The sequence below is a fragment of the Seriola dumerili genome, unplaced genomic scaffold (genome assembly GCF_002260705.1).
Source record: "Seriola dumerili isolate Sdu_G_001 unplaced genomic scaffold, Sdu_1.0 BDQW01000138.1, whole genome shotgun sequence".
Taxonomy (NCBI): domain Eukaryota; kingdom Metazoa; phylum Chordata; class Actinopteri; order Carangiformes; family Carangidae; genus Seriola; species Seriola dumerili.
Genome location: NW_019174393.1, coordinates 2,129,851 through 2,148,431, shown reverse-complemented (window position 1 = coordinate 2,148,431; position 18,581 = coordinate 2,129,851). Strand labels below are relative to the sequence as shown.

Here is an 18,581-nt window from a genome sequence, read left to right as displayed (position 1 = left end):
GCCCTCATCCGCAAAATCACAACTCAACGTGTCGCTCGAGGTGTTTGCGGCCTGTGACCGTGCGCGTCGCGCCGTGGCAGTACCTGGTGCAGGCAGCTCCAGCTTCGCCCTCCTCAGCTCCGTCATGGACGCCTGTAGCTGCTCGATTGCAAAGTCGTCCTCGAAGTAGAAATCTTTGGACAAAGTCGCCTGCAGGAACTCCACCAGCTCCTCCATGGACAGCTTCAGCAGGTGCTCTGCAAACACACACACACACACACACACACACACACACACACACACACACACACACACACACACATTAAGACCTGGTCTGTGTGTGAGAGGAGAGCAGCAGCTGGTATCAGGGGGTGGAGTCAACTGTCTTACTCTTGTGCAGTTTGAGGATGGTGTAGGACATGGCAGGCAGCACTCGTTCTCCCTCCAAGATGTAGATGTCCCAGATCCTGAGGGTGAGGGTGAAGGGCGTCTGGACACAAACAGAAGAGACATTGTTGTGATTGTTGTCCCCCGTACACTTCTGTAGAGTCACGTTTACTATAAAGTATAAGACTGGATCACAACAATAATGTGTTGTTCCATCCCAACACTGTCTGTGCCTCTCCTCCCCAAACACTGGCGCCTACTGAGGCATAAATCTTTAATAACAATAAAGAATTAAAAAAATAAAAAGGTCCAGTGATTTCCTTTAACAGCTGGGAACTGTGGTTTAAACAATTTACCCAAACAGGAGGAACTAGAGCGTTTATCGTGAACGTCTGAGGAGCCTAAGGAGGTTTCTTTTCATGGTATTTGATGACAATGAGAAACGTAGAGAATCATCAGACTTTACTTCAACAGTCTGATGTGATCACAAATCCTTTACTTTAGATTTGAAGTTTGTTTTCTTCCTGTTTGTGTTTTTAAGAGAGACAATGATTCCAGTGTGATGCGGGGGGCGTTGCTTCAGTTTCAGTTCAAGTGATAATATCCTACAATTAGCTGAAAACATACAGAGGTTCAGTCTACAAAGAGACAACAACAGCACAACAAGCTACAAGTAGTCAAACAAAGACAATTAACAATAGATGCAATTAGCTAGAAGTGAGTGCAGCTCCGGTTAGCTTTTACTTTGTACGTGCATGTGTGTGTGGTGATGTACTCACTCTGTCCAGGAAGCACTGGAAGAACCACTTCATGGTGTAGAGACTGGTGAACACCTCCTGGTTGTCCTGCAGCAGAACAAACGAACGCAACAGAAAAATCTATTCCAGTGCGTTGAACAGTGACAAAAGCAGCATCGGTCCAGTGAGTATTTACATCCTCGACGTCTATTCACCACAGTATCTGCTGTGTATCATCGAGATCATTTATGTCGCTTAAAAATAAGTTTCCAGTTTGTTTTCTGTCCAGGAAACACAAATATTTTTGTTCTAATTTAATGTCAACAGTTTAATTTAGTCCTGTGTTATTTATAGCTGTGTATGTTCCATGGTTCAGCTCGTGTCGTGTCGTGTTGTGTCGTGTCGTGTGTCTCACCAGGTGTTGTTTCAGTTTGGGCATCATCTTCTTGAGGATACGGTCGTGGTGCTCCTGGAAACGCATCAACTTCGGGAAGCCGGGGACAAAAAACCCTACAGGTGAGGACAGAGGGGACAGGTGAGGACGGAGGGGACAGGTGAGGACAGAGGGGACACACTGGGTGAACTGGACTGACTCAGATCTAAACTTTCAGCTGTCTCTTGTTCTGCTCGTCCTGCGGCTACATACAGCGTCTGGCCGACAGCATCAACAGAGATGTTAATATGTTCCAGCTGAGCTTCATGACGGCGGCAGCAGCAGCAGCAGCAGCTGAAACTGCCCCACGGCCAAATGGCCATCCTTAGATGGTTGTGTATGTTCAGGGCTTTCAGGCCCGGTCTGTGATAATCCCTTCAAACATGTGTGTATATAAATGTGTCTGTATGTTTACAGTCTACAGATCATGCAGTGTAGTGATCGTGGGTGTTTACGTCGGTTGTGGCGTTAGCTGTTAGCTGCAGCTTGCATTTCATTGCATTTTGTTTTACAATCACATTCAAAGCAGTTCAGCAGCTCACTTTGATCATATCAACGACCTTATCAGGTTTCCATACATCACTGCTCTGCACCACACCCTCTCGTATCCATCTGTGCCTCCCAATTGTTTATCTTATTTTCTATCCAATCACAGATTGTTTTGTCAACTGCTGTTTCTGAGGTGAAGAATGAACCGTGTCTGTTGAGACAAAGTGAGGACCAAATGAAATGTATATGAATTTAAAACCAACTGTCAGTAAATATATAAGGAGTAAATATAGGTGTTTAAGTGCTTTTGTGAATTTCAGACACGTTAAAATGTGTGATGAGAGAAAAGAGTGAGATGTTCCAGCAGATACATCCAGTGGACATCGGGGGGGTTTAAGTAGAATAAGTGCATCAGATAATTAGTGTGTGTGTGTGTGTGTGTGTTGTGTGTGTGTTACACACACAGGCGTGTTTCTGCCCAGACAGCAGTTTGACCAGAGCCCAGAAGGCGTCTTCTTCGTTCATGTAGATCAGCAGCAGAGCTGTGATCTGACTCATGCCCTGGCAGTAGCCCACCTCCTGCAAATACACACACACACACACACACACACACACACACACACACACACACACACACACACACACACACACACACACCTATCAGTCGGGGGAGCAACAGTATGTTCTTACTGCACACGTGTCCATGAGCCATGAACCATAAAGTGAATCCATAGACCACATTCACACGGCGGCCATGTTCCTGACGTCACGCTCAGGATGGGAAGTTCAAGGTGCCCGAGGTGAGACTAGTATTATCTTATATTATATTACCTCTGAGTTCTGCATTTAGTTGGAAGTATTAAAGTCCTTACAGATCAATCTGCCGCTTCCAAAAGTTAAAGCAACAGCTTGGAAATAAAATCCGTCAAAGACACAGAAACAAAGAATAAAATCGGACAGACATGCAGAAGCACAGCACCGCTACAGAGCGAGCGACTCACCGTGTTGTACATGGAGTAGGCCGTGAGGACGTGGAAGAGAGCCTGCTGCCTGAGAACAACAAACACAAACCGCAATTAACACAAAACCCACAGAACAGAGGCGTGATCGTCACTCACAGTTTCGGTTCTGTGTTTCCAAAAACCTCAGACAGATTCTACTTCCAGTTTAAAGGCTCCTGCGGCCGAGGAGCTGCACGTCAGCGGCTCAGGTGTGTGAAACAAATGATCGTGATGCACAAGATCTTCACGTGAGAATCAAAGTGCAATCATCATAACATATTACACTGGTACTAAAACAGGCGTAGCTCTTGTATGAGACTATAAGAGAGTCGTCGCTGATTCTCTGCTGCCTAAAATCATACGTCTAAAACGCGGAAAGAGGACGTGGGACGTCTCACTTCCTCACTGGGAAAGCTTCAGATTTCAGGAGTCAGTTACCTGAAAGTTTTACAACCTTCTTCTGGTTATTTATACTTTTAATCTGCAGTTAAATAAACCATGAAAAACATCTTGCTCTAGGCTGACAGTACACAGTTACACAAAGTGTGAAAATACATTTAAAGGCATTATCGCCTTTATTTCTGTTGCTAAGTGCTGACTCTGTGGTGTTTCCGCTCTGCAGCAGAGATGTAATGTGATTTTTCTCGCGTTTTTCTTTGCTTCTTCATCCTTGTAGAGAAAATTATCTGGTGCATAAAAAAAAAGAAAAAGTGATGCGTATATTTTTCTTAGAATAAATAGAACAAGAACCGAATCGTCCTGACGTCGTGTCAGTGGGACAAATCCTGCCCGGCAACACAATCTCTGAGCTGAAATCTGAAGGTCATGTTCGTGCTCACCACTGATGACCTCGGTTTATTCCTCATAAACATAAAACTGCACTGATAATACAAACGTTTTACATTTGAACTAAATGAAGTTATATCCTTAAGTCACTGTAAATGTTGTGACCAAGTCTAAACCGTTTAACGCCACAAAGCTGTTTCTGCGGAGTATCATTATCGCCTTTGACTTTAAATCAGGCGCAGTATTTGTTGACTGTAGTGACGGGGAACCTACTTGACATCGTAGCGATGCATGAACATGATGTGGTCCCTGTAGGTTCGGTTCACATCCAAGTCGATCTGTCGGATGTCAGGGGAGAGTCCTCTGGCTCGGGCTTTTAATTTCTGTAGAAAAAAAACAAACAAACAAAGACTGAAGGCAGAGGTCAGAGGTCAGAGGTCAGCGACAGAGGAGACTCCAAAAAGAAAACACAGCGAGTTTCATACTTTTGTCAGACGTTCACATCAGAGTTTAAACATTTTCTTTAAAACTAATTTGTGTCTGTCAATTAAAGACTGAGTGAAAATGTAAAATTTAATTTAACTGAATAGTTCTAATGAAATTTAACATTGTAGAAATCAAACCTTTTTCTTTTTCAAAAATACAAAAATCATTTGTATTTTCATGAACTCTGCATGTTCCCTTCTTGTTCGTCTGGTGTTAATTTGCTTTAAAAAGTTTTAAAAGGTCTGTACTTTAACAGTTTTGTCATTTATTCAATGTTTTATTTGACACATTTGGCCTCAACCAGATGGAATTAACTTTCACACTTATTACCGCCGCAGTTTCCCTGCTCACCGAAACACAACTTCTCTCTTTAACGGTTTATATTCTGCACTCTGTTTGCTTGTAACTCATAATTACGACACTTCCAGGCGGCGCTGTATTGATCCTGCCAGCTTAAACTTTTCTAATGAGATCCAAAGTCTGTCTCGCTGCTGAACAGAAAAAGTTCTTCACAGCGTGCAGCCTCACACAAACACAATTAAGCCTCCAAACCCACAACAGAATTGAAGCTCAGTAAAATCAAATAAAAGCCAAGCCTCGCTTATGAATCTTTATGAGGCTTGTGTGGTAATGAAGGCCGCCGTGCCGGAGAGAGTTTATAAAGTGGTGTCGGAGAGCAGGACTGTAAAGCGCCGGCAGGCAGAGAGTGTGGAGTGTCTCGTACCTCGTAGAAGTCTTTCTTCTCCTCCTTTATTTTGGGAACGTCGAGCAGCAGACACCACACCTCCCCTCGGAGCTGCAGGGGAATTCCCTTATAGATCCTCCGGACCAGCTGGAAGGAAGCAACACGGCGGGAAGTCATTGTTAGAAAGGTTTTCAAAGAGCAGCAGCTTCCACCTTCACATCAAAGTCGAGGTTTTCATCCAGGGTTTAGTCCGACAGAACATCAGGCCTTTAATTAAATATCAGGCATCGGGGTGTGAGACTGTGTTTCTATATGAAAGACCTGACATAAAAATACATTTTCTGTTCACATTTAATATTCTTAACCTGCAACTGAGCAGATATGGGTGATTGTAAAACAACCGAAGTTGACTGAGTTGTATAAAATGTCCAGTGATGCTGTTACTAGAACTAGAATCACCTCCACGTGGTCGTATCCCTCCGCCACTCGCACTACTTTCAGGTTACATCCCTGTTTATCCAGAGTCACATAAAATATGAACCATTTGTGTGAAATTTTGTCGTAATTTCTGTGTGAAGTCTCGAGTAATGGCTAAAAAGTTGTTTCTGAGGTCAACGTGACCTTGACCTTTGACCTCTGACCACCAAAATCGAATCAGTTCATCCTTGAGTCCTGGTGAAAAAACAATATGCCTCCGGCTCTGACTGTCGGCGGCAGGAAGGAATAAAAATGGCCAGTGTTTGATGGAAATCGAATCTCTGTAGGTTGACCGAACAAGTCATTTGAAGGCACCATCTTGGATTCTGGAGGTGGCGATGGCGTCCAGTCTGCCCTGAAGAAGCAGCTGCTCAGAGGACGTATTATAACCTCTTGTATGGCTGAAGCTCTTGCCAAAACCGGTGAGTAAACAAGCTGTTAATGCTAACGTTAGCTATGTAGCAGTAGCAAAACTTACAAATAGCTCCTTTAAGACAGTAACTGAAAACGGTGGCAGCTCTGATGTGGACAAGATTTTGTCCAGCAGATGCTACGTAGGAAGATTTCTGTTGATGTTTTTAAATCTTTCTTTTTTGGAGCTTTTTGTTACTCAAGGGCAAAACAAACTTAATTACTTACTTGCTTACTTTACTACGTACTTCTACAAGTCATGTTAAGTGTGAGCTGCCCTCACCCTGTCAAAGGTGTCAGAGATACAAACCGCGGATGCGTTAATGTACTCGGTGCGCTCCCTGAGCGGAAAAAAAGCAAAGGGCTTTGGAAGGTGAACCACGACCATCTGGCTGGACGAGCTCCAGGAGAGATTGTGGGCAGAGAGAGAGACAGAGAGAGAGAGAGAGAGAGAGAGAGAGAGAGAGAGAGAGAGAGAGAGAGAGACTGCTATGCAAGCAGAACAGTCTGGAGTAATTCAGCAATTCACAAAGAGACGGAGAATCGGTCGGACTCCGGCTGAGGAAGATTAAGTCTTCAAACCCAAACTGCAGGAACAGCAAAGCTAATCGCAGCAGTGAATTCTCTGTCTGCAGCCATTAAAACCCATCAGCCGGAACAGTTCTACAGCAGATATGGGAGGTGCTGTGGGTGTAAATGTGTGGTGTTGTACAGGTTTGAAAAGGAAAAGTCCTCCTGTTAGTGCGACAGTAATTATCAAACACCGCCCCCCAACGCTGGAGTCGCTCGGTCAGTGCTGACTTCAGGAGGCCTCGGTTTCTGGTCTAAGAGTAAAAGTTGTGCAAATCTCCAATGAACAAGGAAAATATGGAGCCGCAGATGGCTGGAGGACACAGACAAGACAGTCCGATCCGTTCCGGGAGCCAGATCGCTCGATTGTTCAGCCAATCAATCAGGAGTTATGACCCCCACCCCCTCGTCAAACTTCCATTTCCAACGGCAAAACGGCCCCCATTCAAAATCGAAAACTGCCTGGATTAACGCTCACACAAAAACAACAACGTTGAGCGTCTTTTAAAGCTGGGAGATTTAATAAGGATCCAATCAGCTTCAACTAACCACCGATAATCAATACGACCAGAGATACCAACTCTTCACTGATCAATACATCATAAATAATCATAAACAAACATTAAATGCAGCTGATTTCATGACCTTCGATGGAAGACTTAGTTTTGCTACAAGTAGAACTGTTTGATCTAGAGCTGCAACAAGTTGATTTATTGATAAGTTGATCAACACAATGTTAATCATCAGCTGTTCCAATAATCAAATAATTGGCTTGTTAAGAAATTATAAGAAAAAATGTCAAATTTTTGCTTCAGGATGTGAGAAATTTAAACTTTTCTTTCTCGTGCATCAGTGGACTCAACGTTTTTAGGTTTTGAATCGTTGGTCGGACAAAATAAAAGACGTCGCTTTTTATCGAGAAAATAATTAGCAGATTAATCAATAATGAAAACAATAATTTGGTGATTATATGTTTAAAATGTCGCCGTATCATTTGTAGATCTTAAACTTTATCACTGAACAGACAAACAGAAAAAACAAGCAGGTGGAGTCAGAGGTTCACATCTATGTCACAAATCAGCTCGTCTGCATGTCAGTGTGTGTGTGTGTGTGTGTGTGTGTGTGTGTGTGTGTGTGTGTGTGTGTGTGTGTGTGTCCAAAGCCCACACTCCATCAGCCTCCCACCACCACACTTGGGACTCACTAGTTTCTGGTGCAACAGCCTTGTAATTAGACTCTGATGAGCGAGTCAATGAGAGCATCTGTTAGGCTAATCATCCTTTGAGTGTGTGTGTGTGTGTGTGTGTGTGTGTGTGTGTGTGTGTATTTAAACATGTCTGTGTCAACATTTACATTTCAGTGAATCTGTGCAGTTTCAGTCTTTCTTTGCATTCACTGTTTACACACGACGCTCATTATTTTCCTGATTTTTAACAGATTTTATTAAACGAACAGATTCGTTCGTTTATCCTCATGTATCCAAAACACGTTGTTACCTGCCGTAACAATAAACTTTGCATTCAAATATTTTCCTCTAGCACCGTTTAGAAAACGACATATAGATCAATATATTGTTATCAGTTTTTTTTTTTTTTAATTCTCAAATATTGATACCAGCCTTAAAAATCCAACATGTCAGGTTTTATTTTAAATGAAAGTTTATAAATCAGACTAAATTTTGTTAAATGGGGTCGAAAGTTTGTTAATTTGAGAAATTTAAAGTTTTTGAAAACAGACATAAATAGACACGTGTCATTGAGAAGTGCTTGAATTCATATGTTATGTGCAGCTTTTGTGGATGATTTTTCTTTTCTTTTTTTGGAGATTTTGAATTTTAAAAGACCACAGAGTCTGTCGTCATGGCAACACAACACAACACAACACAACACAACACAAGCGTTCACACAATCAAGCCTCTCTCTCTCTCTCTCTCTCTCTCTCTCTCTCTCTCTTCTTAATTGTTGTCCGTGTGCTTCTATTCTTAGTGTTGTAACTGTAATTAAACCTGATCCCCGTCTCAAACTGCGCCGCGTTAGGTCCTTGACTTTGAGGGAACTCGGCCTGGGAAGTCTTTGGTTATTGAACTTTCTTTTGAACTTTTTCTTTTTTAATGCTCACTTTAAATCCTGGCACATTCACCTAGAGCTGCAAAGACCGACGTTAAACGTGTCCACTTGCTAGAAAATTAATGGTTGTTGTCCAGCCAATTACGATCAAGACTTTTTCCTTTTTTTTTTTTTTTAGCAGCGATTTTAGAGCTTTTCATATTCATGCCCACAAACAAACACTATCCACAGCCAGCAGCAGCTTGGAAGTAGTTACTGCATCACCGAGCACCACTTCAAAGATGCATCATGTCACAGCTCTGAGCCTTAAGATGGAGCAGTGGTATTACAGGTCTGCTAAACGCTACGACCTCGAGCCAGACTCGTCATGTGTGGCCGAGGAGCGTCTGGAGGTTGGGGGGGTGGGTGATAAATAAATAAATAAATAAATAAAAAGCTTATGACTTCTTTACATCTGCTCGGCTCTCTAGTACTTTCCTACTGCGGGCTAAATGTTCTCAGCAGCTGGCAAGTGAGGAAACAAAATAAGAGACACATCAAGCGTGACCTGTTTCCTCGCCGAGCTGAAAGCACGGCGCTGACTGACAAAGACGAAAAAGAAATAGAAAATCCCCCAAGCTTTAAAGAAGAAAGACACAGATGAAGAGGGAGGAGGAAGAGGAGGAGGAGGAGGAGGAAGAGATGGAGAGTGATGTGATGCAGGAGGAAGAGGAGGAGGGGGAGGAGGGGGTAAACGCTCCTCTGTGTCCTTGGATGTTACTCGCCGTAAACATTTCTTTTGAAACAAAGAGCAGGAGAGTCTGACTGTGCTCTTAGTGCCAGCCGTGAGTGTATTATACATTTCAAAGCCCCAGCGCGCACACACACACACACACACACATACACACACACATACACACACACACAACACACACACACAATATCCTTCCTGAAACCACACATACAAATGAAGGACACGATGAAACGCCTCCAGGCAACACCACAACACAACCTGGACCTAAAAGAGGCGCTAATGACGGCAGCGATAACTGATACCTGCCTGCCTCTAATTGTCCTTGTTGGAGGCAGAGAGAGAGAGAGAGAGAGAGAGAGAGAGAGAGAGAGATGGACACTCCTCTACAGCTGTTAGTAAGGACTTTAAGCAGCGATGGCTATGGCGTGATGCGATGACGTAGATCAGGGGTCGGCAATTAAGTAATTAAGTTCGACAAGATCACATGATCATCTTTTTTTTTTTCGATCTTCCTTATTAAACTGAATTCTGTTTCCACTCTGATTTTATTCTGAAAGTCCTGACCAGAAGTTGTGATTCCTATCAAATCTCTCCGCTGCTTTAAAAACCACATTAATCAATAATGAAAATAACTGTTCGCCTCAGGACTGTTTACTAACGAGTCACTTAAAGTGGCCAGAGAGAGAAACAAAGTGACGTATGACTCTCTGTATTCTCTCCAGAGTGTTCCCTCATCAAAACGGACAAAATGAAGTGTTTGTTGTTTGAGTCTCAGTAAAATCAGACTATTTTTATCCCCGTGTCCAGAGAGAGAGAGATTAACAGTGAAGGACAGATGGAGGCGAGTGTGACGGCGGTAAAACAGGAGGATGAGATGAGATGTGGTGACAAACAGAGAAATGAAGACGATCACCTTCTCACTGTTCTTGTACTTGTCCCAGCTCTTCATCATCTTCAGCCATTTGGTGGTCCGCTCCACCTCCGTGTGTTTTTGCTGCGTGGAAAGCAGAAGTGACACATTAATAACTTCCTCTGTGTCGTGTTCGTCCGACGGGAATCGAGCGACGTGACGGATAAAGAGGAACGACTTCTGATCAAAAGTCGTTTGAAGCTGCTGAGAAGCTCTGATTAAACTTTCTTCACACTTTGGTCACACAAACTAAAGTGTGTCATTTACAGACAAAAGTGTCGTGGAGTTTTATTTTCGAATTTAAACATTTTCACTCATTTTATATCAAACTTAACAAAGAAGCTTTATGTTCATGATAAAAGACTGAATGAATTAAAACAATAGAAACTTAAATAAAACAAAGTAATATCAACAATATTCTCAGCATTTTTGGGAAACTAGGTTTTCAAACATCCACTCAAATGTCAGATTCATGTAACGGTGAATAAGAAAAACCGCAGTGATTCTGTGCACAAATCTCAAATCTAATTTATTTTTAATCCAGTTACTATTTCAATCATCTAATCTAATCTGATGACAGTTTTACAGATGCAGGGGAAAAGTACAGAAGCCAAAACAGGCAAGTGATTTTATTTATTTATTTTTTTTGCCAGGATCATTTGTCTAAGTTTTTGTTTGTTTATTTGTTTTTTATCTATGAAAAGAAGCTATGAGAGGCAAGGTAATTTCAGGGCTTCCAAGAAAACTCCAGAAGAGAATTAATCCTCTTCCGTAGAAAAGCAAACATGAATGTGCAGAAAGGGAATTTCAATTTCCTGATTTACACAGTCGTAAAGTTCAGTTCCTGGCATTGTTTGGTTTTAAAAGAGCCGTGATCTTCACAGGCAGATATTTTATAGTGGTGGAAGATTTATCGAACGTACCCGACGTATCGCAGCTTCTCTCCACCTGGGATGTAGTAAACGACTATATTGGGACTCTTGATGATGTTTTTTTGTCAATCAGAATCAGGTTTATGACCAAGTAGGTTTTCACATACGAGGAATTTGCTTTGGTGTTTTGGTTCATAACAATAAACATGGTAAGTAAAATTTTTACAATAAAAATGTGAAAAAATATAAATATAATACAAATATGTACAATGTGCAATATGAATGGGGGAAAGTGTAGCTACAGTATGAAAAACAAAAATATATGTGAGAAATGTGCAAGAGTCAAATTTAACTTGGTTGTGATTTCCTGCTTTTTTCATGCAAATTTTAAATTGTTCCCATAGAAACAACTAATGAATAAACAGTGAACAAGAATGTGTTAATGGAGATAGATGTTGCAGGGACTACAATCATCATACTGCTGTGATTTTATGCAAATTGTGCATTTATGAGGCTTTAAAAATATAAAATATAAAAAGATATATATTGTGTATCGCGATACGGACTAAAAATCTTGTGATATTTTTCATAGGATACATTTATAGGATGTTTTGAGATGCGAAAGTGAAAGAGAAGTAAGGTCACTCACCTTCTCCTCCACCGAGTCGTAGGATGGAAGTTCATTCTCACTGAGGAGAGAGAGAGAGGGAGGGAGTAAATGAATGAAGAGATAAAAAAGCGTTGGACTTATCTATAAAGCTCCAGCTTATTGTTACGTCTCTGCTTGTGTCTTTTCTGTCATATATGAATCACAGTTTAGTCAACACCGCCAAGTCTGTCAGAAGGGAAACATCACTCTGCAGCCAGTCTGACAGTTGTCGGGTTTCATGCTCAACACATGGTTCAAAGTCAGATTCCTCCCAGAAAACACTGAGTGATGGAACAACCGACTGATATCCGGGTCAGAGCTCGTCTCTCTCCCCCCGACCGTTATCACAAACAGGGAACATCAAACATGTCAGCAGTCACACAAACAGGAAATAACAGATTAGACACTCCTCAATTTTGGCTCTTGTTTATCTGCGTTTTCAGAGTCTTTGCAGCCGGGTTTCTCCCTCGAGACGAGTTCAATGAATATTCTGGTTTCATTCTGCTGTTCGTCGGCTCTGAATACTACCTGCCATTTAGCACAGTAAACAATAAACAGAGGACGCACCGGCTTTAAACAAGGGCACCTGAAAATCTGCCGTGCATGTTCCAACGCTCTCCTCGACTGCTACACAACAACGTGGCCTAAAATAAAGCTTGGAAAATAACAGTTGGATTATTGATTTTTAATTTATTTATCTTTGTTTGCACCAGGCTGTAAACATGTTTCTTTCTGTGGTAAAGTTGGACATTTTCACATGGGAGTCTATGGGGAGTTATCTAGCCTCCCCCCCCTGCAGACCTGGTTCACAGCAACAAACATGGAGCTCACTGGTCGTCGTCTTTCCCAGTCTGAAGCGTCCTCCTCCTCCTCCTCCTCGCTCGCTGCCCAGTCACTGACCTTCACCTTAGGACACTTCTGTCCCCTGTCTGAAACAATCATGTAACCCTGAGGTTTATTTTTCCTTCTTCTCCTTCCACCATCCTCTCATCCCTCCCTCTCCCATCTTCCACCGGATCGTACCACTCTATCCCAACACTGATGCCTGTGATTGTGGCTAACCGCGCTGTTTCCTGCCTGCATGTGCCAGCCTATATATAACACTCCAACACAGCGCTGTTTAAGAGCCTCCTGACCGACCGGCCCTCGGACCAAAGCCACAAACACAGTCGTCTCTCAGCCTCTCATTTTCTCCCTTTCTTCTTCAGTGTGGCGCTGCTGTTCATGCAGAGCTTTGGAGGTCATTCATTGACTTAATAAGAATAATAACAGGCTGTGATGTTTTTTGCTGTGCGTGTTCTTACTGGACGAAGCCGAAGCGGTCGATGACTTTGTACAGGTGGAAGTTGGTGTCCTCCCAGGGCTCCACAGTGGCCTCTTTTCCCTGGAGGGAAACACAGAGAATCACATTAACGCTGAAGTGAATGTCACATAGTTTCAACCATTTTACATTTATATTTTCTTATCTGCTACTTCCTGTTACACACACGGCTTGATTTACTCATTTCTTTATTTCTCTGCTTTAATATTTCACATTATGTTTAATGGTTAACTCAACATCTGGTCAGTGATTAGAGCAAGACACATGACTGATGTGTCATCTGAAGCTTTAAACGGCATTTTTCACTATTTTCTGACATTTTATAGAAAAAAACGAATAATTAAGCAAATAATCAGCAGATTATCATGATTAATCATGAAAATATTAATTAGTTGTAGCCCTTGTGTAAAACAACTGTTTTTAACACAGCAAACAATATAAATAGTATTTAACACCAGACAACTTTCACTTGAACGTCTGTTTAATGCTCCTCTAATTTACATTATTTTTAATTTGAATCCAAATAAAATATAATTTTATTATAGAGAAATTTAATTTTCAATTGATTTGACGATTGATACAATCAAAAAATATAGACATTTGTACTTTTCTTAGTTGGAGTAATATATAAAGTTTAGGGAGGAAAAGTAAAAATGAAAGGAGGAAAGGGAAAAAAATAAAACAACAAAACTAGATTGATCTAAACTACATTTATTCTCAGATGATGTGACGGACATTTTCTGACATTTTATCGAAAAATTGATTTATCTGTTGATCTGAAAAACAGTGGAGAGATTCATCTGTATCAATAGAAGCAGTATGTGTGACGGTGGTCGAGCTCTGAATTAAACTGAACAGTGGTTTCTGATTGAGCTCCAAATTACACACCAACCACGTTCCTCAGGGGCAGAGGGTCGAGTTTTGACGGACGGCCACGACTCCGGCGCCCTTGGGAATGTGTGTTGGCGCGAGTGTGTGTTTTTACGAGACACAAGGAGACTCTCTGTGTGTTTGTGTGTGTGTGTGTGTGCGCGAGCAGCGATGACCACCTGTGTCACCGTCTGACTCTGGGCCTCCGAAAAAGTAGTTAATTCACCATCACGGAGCAAAGAAATAGAAAACCCACAGGTAGAGTGATTGTGTGTGTGTGTGTGTGTGTGTGTGTGTGTGTGTGTGTGTGTGTGTGTGTGTGTGTGTGTGTGTGTGTGTGTGTGTGTGTGTCAGGGAGGATTATGTGGAGAGGAGCAAGGGGAGAATATCAAAGAGACAGAGTGTGCGACAAAAAGAAATGGAGGAATAGAGGGCAGGAAGTTGAAAGAGTCAGTATAAAGCTCACACCATAAAGTACAAAAAGATGTAAATGTCGCGTTTCTCTGGTAAAAAAAGCTGCTCACAACATCTGTGAAGAGACTCACCAGGATACTGACAGATGTTGCTGTTGAATTTTTAAATGTAGTTTTTCCACAAACACAAACATTGCAGGAATCTCAGGTTTGCAGTTTTGCTGCGGGCAACAACTGCAGCCCCATTTCTCTAATCCATATTTGCTGTTTACATTTTGGCAAATTGGCATCATTAAAAGAAGCCGAATTGTCAGTATCATCATATTCTATCAGTTCTAATAAGGTTTATGGATATTTATTCACAATGGACATTGGTGGTAATGATATCATTGGAAAGTGTAAGTCAGACTGAATCTAAAAATATTTGGATCAGGTCTGTGTGTTCAGATTTGACTGAGTTAGGACTCAGCATCTTTGCCTCCCTTTGCCTAGAGGTGCAGGCAATGAAAATATATATTTAGATATTTTTTAAAGTGAATACGCATTTAAAGCACATGTTGAATATGACTCATCGTGCCAAGCGTTTCCTTTCCTGGCTGCTTCTTGTCATTTCATCTGCTGCTCGTTTGTCTGCTGATACAAGTGTGATACAAGTACTTACGAGTACTTAATTAACCAGCAATTTATGCCTCATTGTGTTGAACAACTACAAAGCAATTACAGCAAAATTATATCTGTTTGTTTATTTAGTCTTTTAATCAAAATTAAGCTCCGACTGTGTAAAACAATCCTCAAAGAAATGCAAAAATATAAGAAAGAATTTTGAATAATAGAAGAGAAAGATTTACGAACCAGAATTTTTCAAATAAATATAAATGGAGGTGTAAAGAAGCTCGGGTGTATTGGCTCCTGACCCTACGGTTGCGAAACCCTGGGCTTTGATATAAAGAACAATATGATTGTTTGGCTGAATTTAAGTGTTTTCACTTACTTTAAATGTTTAAATGTGACATTTTTTGGTTTGACCTTCAGTTTCAAACTGGATCAAATCACATGTTACGAAAATACAGATGTGAAGAACAGCTTCAACTGATGACCTGATGTACAGAAACATCTGCCACCAGACCTCTCTGCCTGTTTCCACTGTATATGATCCAACATATGTTAAAAATACTCAGTAGGCTTCACAGGTCAGTCTGATGACCAGATGTTGAGGTAAAATATTCTCCCTCACCCTCTGCTCCCTCAGCAGAAACACACCAGTTGAATAAATTACTCTACACATCTCTGAAGGGTCAAAAGACCTCAGTGTTTTATCCCGCCTCCCACCCCCCCCCTCCAACCTGTGCGTCCACGGAGTCAACAGCACCACATCATCACGACTGACACATTTATCATTTCTCTCTCTGCTTAAAATCAATTTCAGCGGAAAATTAAAGCGGTACTCCGACTGCTCAGCGCTCGCTCCGTCATGCCTTCTGTGATTGTGTGTCACCACAAGTCTGTGATGGACTGCGAGGTTCAGTCATGTGTGCAGCATGTCTACAGTTTATTACTATAACTTGTACTGATTCATTACTATAAGTCTGTGGTTTTTCCATTTCGTAAGAATTAAGCAAAACAAGCAAATATTTGAGAAAAGTCCAGAAAAAATAATCAAAGTTTTGAGTTTTAATCATCTTCCGACCCGTTAAGATTTATCTCGTGACCCTAAATGCGTCAGTGTTTCATGGCCAGATGATCCCTCATGCAATATTTAAATTTAAAACATCTAGGTTGAATAATAAAAACATGACATACCATAACTCATTTGAGATTTATAATAAGTTAGATACCCAGATATATCAGGGCAAATCTGATTTATTAAGAATTATTTTTTATTGCTAGCGGCTCTGTGAGGCTGTACTGAGACACACAGGTGCTTTGAGCTAAATGCTAACATTAGCATGCATGTCTAGCAGGTAAAGTTTTTCTTAGTTTAGCCTCTTAGCATTCTAACGATTGCTAATTAGCATTAAACACAACGAACAGCTACGAATGCGTGCACTAAATCTAATGGCAATCCATCCAACCAGAGACGTTCAGAGGCTCACTACAGTTCATCGAGGGAGGACCTTGAATCTCTGAACAAAATCTCAAGGCAATTTATGCAATAGATGTTGAGATGTTGATTCATCCTCTGGGGATCACAAATGTCGGCACAAACTTTCATGTCAGTCCCCTGAATATTTGTTGAGATATTTCAGTCTGGACCAAAGTCTGAACTGAACTGCTGAATTTTAAATTGAGTGTCCACGAAAAGGATTTGAAGTTGAACTGATGTGACATTTTTGATCTGATCCCGGCCAAGCAGGAAGTTATTGAACCTTGGCTCCAAACATCTTCCATCAGTGGCCTCCATCCAAAATTATCAGCATCAGTTGTAGCAGTGAAAAACAGACGGCGGTCAGGCCTGGGTGGACGTGTCATCTGGAAACAAAACTCTTCATTTCAGCGCATTCTTCGAGGACAAGAAATCATTTTTAATGTCCACAAAAGAACGAGCAGCGAGAGTGTGTGTGTGAGAGAGTGTGTGTGTGTGTGTGTGTGTGTGTGGTCGGCATGATAACTGACTCCATTAAACTCCTCCCATCTCCGACAGCGACAATGACACTGATTTAGCTCTGATTGTGTCTCATTCCACCTCAGTAAACCCTCACACACACACACACACACACACACACACACACACACGCCTCCATCATCTCCTCTCCATGGTCTCTTCACTCTTAATGAGGCAGCTTGATTATGCAGCCTGCTGGACTAAATTAAAAAGACTAATTTACAAACCAAGCGTGGTGGGCTGGTCCGACTGATACCACCGAGCTGTGAAATAGACGTGTCACTCATGAAGCGTCCATACACACACACACACACACACACACACACACACACACACACACACTGTTAGAGACACCATGGACAGTTGTTGTCTGATTTCCCTGCACAGACGTTGATGTAAATTTACAGAAACTATAGACGAGAGGAGCAAAGATCAAAGCAGATGTTTGATTATTGATAGTTTCTTCTGTATTGTTTAATATCTAAAAAGACATTGGAGGGTAATTGACAGATTTATTGATGACAATAAGGATATGTCAAGTTATTTACACTGACTGATCAAATAATAACTCACTGTAATAGCCCACTGAGGATAAATAAAGGATTTTTCGATTCGATTAATCAGTTAATCAAAAAAAATAATCGACAGATCAATCGCAAATGATAATAAACGTTAGTCGAACCATTGATGAGGACACTGCTGCAGTTAAGTCTCACACTTCCAGTGGGTTGAGGGATTTGCAAGAGACAGAAACAGCAGGAGCAGAGACATCCCGACTTGTATTCCCTCCAAAAAAAAAAACAAAAAACCTGGATCCTACACTTCCCATAATGCAACAGAGATGCCGTCTTTCATTTGCCACTTCCTGCCTGAGCAGCAACCACATCTTCCAAACCTTCACACCTTCAGTTTATAACACAGTCATCCTGAAAAATAAATGAGCAGTCGCCAAGCACAAGGCGAGTCAAACCTGCCGAGGCAAGCCCGATGACATCACTATTACATCATCGGTGTTGTGTTATGAGTGGCACTTCCTGTGACTAATTCACTGATCTTGATTTCTCTTCAATGAAATATGAAATACATCTGTGATTCTGCCAGTATTGGCTTTTTTGCTGGGAGACAACATTGGATGAAGGAAGTACCACCTCTGGATCTCAGCCAATGAAATCACATCGTGCCAATGACATCACATTAACCCTGCTTTTTAGTGAATGAATGAATAAACCATGGTGCCTTTTAAATGCATTAGCTGAGAATACTGCGTCTGAAACGTGGCTCTTACACACACACACACACACACACACACAAAAAAAAAAATCACAGCATCGCTAAATGAAAATGTTTGAAACACAGAGCAGCAGATTCTGCACGCCGCACGCTGTTATTACTGTGTTTCACGGGCAATAAGGCAGAGATTTATGGAGGGATTTCACCACGGTGTTGTGAGGTTTGGTCGAGTCTCGGCGTGAATGAGTGACTGGAATTTGGCTGCGGGTGACCACAAGAAAAAAAATAAAGAAAAAAAGAAGATTGTTGTACCGTACCTTATCATATTTGGCGACTATCTCAGCCCGCTCCTGGTCAAGTTTCACCGCCGCATCCTGCTCGGTATCAGACGCTGGAGAGCAAACACAAGAGGGAGGGAGAGAAGAGAGGGAAGGATGAATGACAAAACACACAACTTTAACACCTTTGTGATCA

At 41.6% G+C, this 18,581-nt stretch overlaps 1 protein-coding gene across 4 annotated transcripts in view; it reads right to left on the bottom strand.

Annotated features, from left to right (window-relative positions):
* Positions 1-18,581, bottom strand: part of usp6nl (USP6 N-terminal like) — a 71,372-nt gene that overhangs the window by 6,214 nt on the left and 46,577 nt on the right. For 3 of the 4 annotated variants that reach the window (XM_022749706.1, XM_022749704.1, XM_022749705.1), the window contains 13 exons: positions 18,425-18,498; positions 12,976-13,055; positions 11,672-11,711; positions 10,154-10,234; positions 5,023-5,130; positions 4,086-4,195; positions 3,027-3,075; positions 2,491-2,604; positions 2,432-2,437; positions 1,519-1,614; positions 1,146-1,211; positions 370-469; positions 84-236 (listed from right to left, as the gene is read on the bottom strand). In XM_022749706.1, coding sequence (XP_022605427.1) covers positions 84-236; positions 370-469; positions 1,146-1,211; positions 1,519-1,614; positions 2,432-2,437; positions 2,491-2,604; positions 3,027-3,075; positions 4,086-4,195; positions 5,023-5,130; positions 10,154-10,234; positions 11,672-11,711; positions 12,976-13,055; positions 18,425-18,498 — 1,077 coding nt within the window. The remainder of the gene's footprint in view (positions 1-83; positions 237-369; positions 470-1,145; positions 1,212-1,518; positions 1,615-2,431; positions 2,438-2,490; positions 2,605-3,026; positions 3,076-4,085; positions 4,196-5,022; positions 5,131-10,153; positions 10,235-11,671; positions 11,712-12,975; positions 13,056-18,424; positions 18,499-18,581) is intronic. The other variant, XM_022749707.1, reaches the window with a different exon arrangement.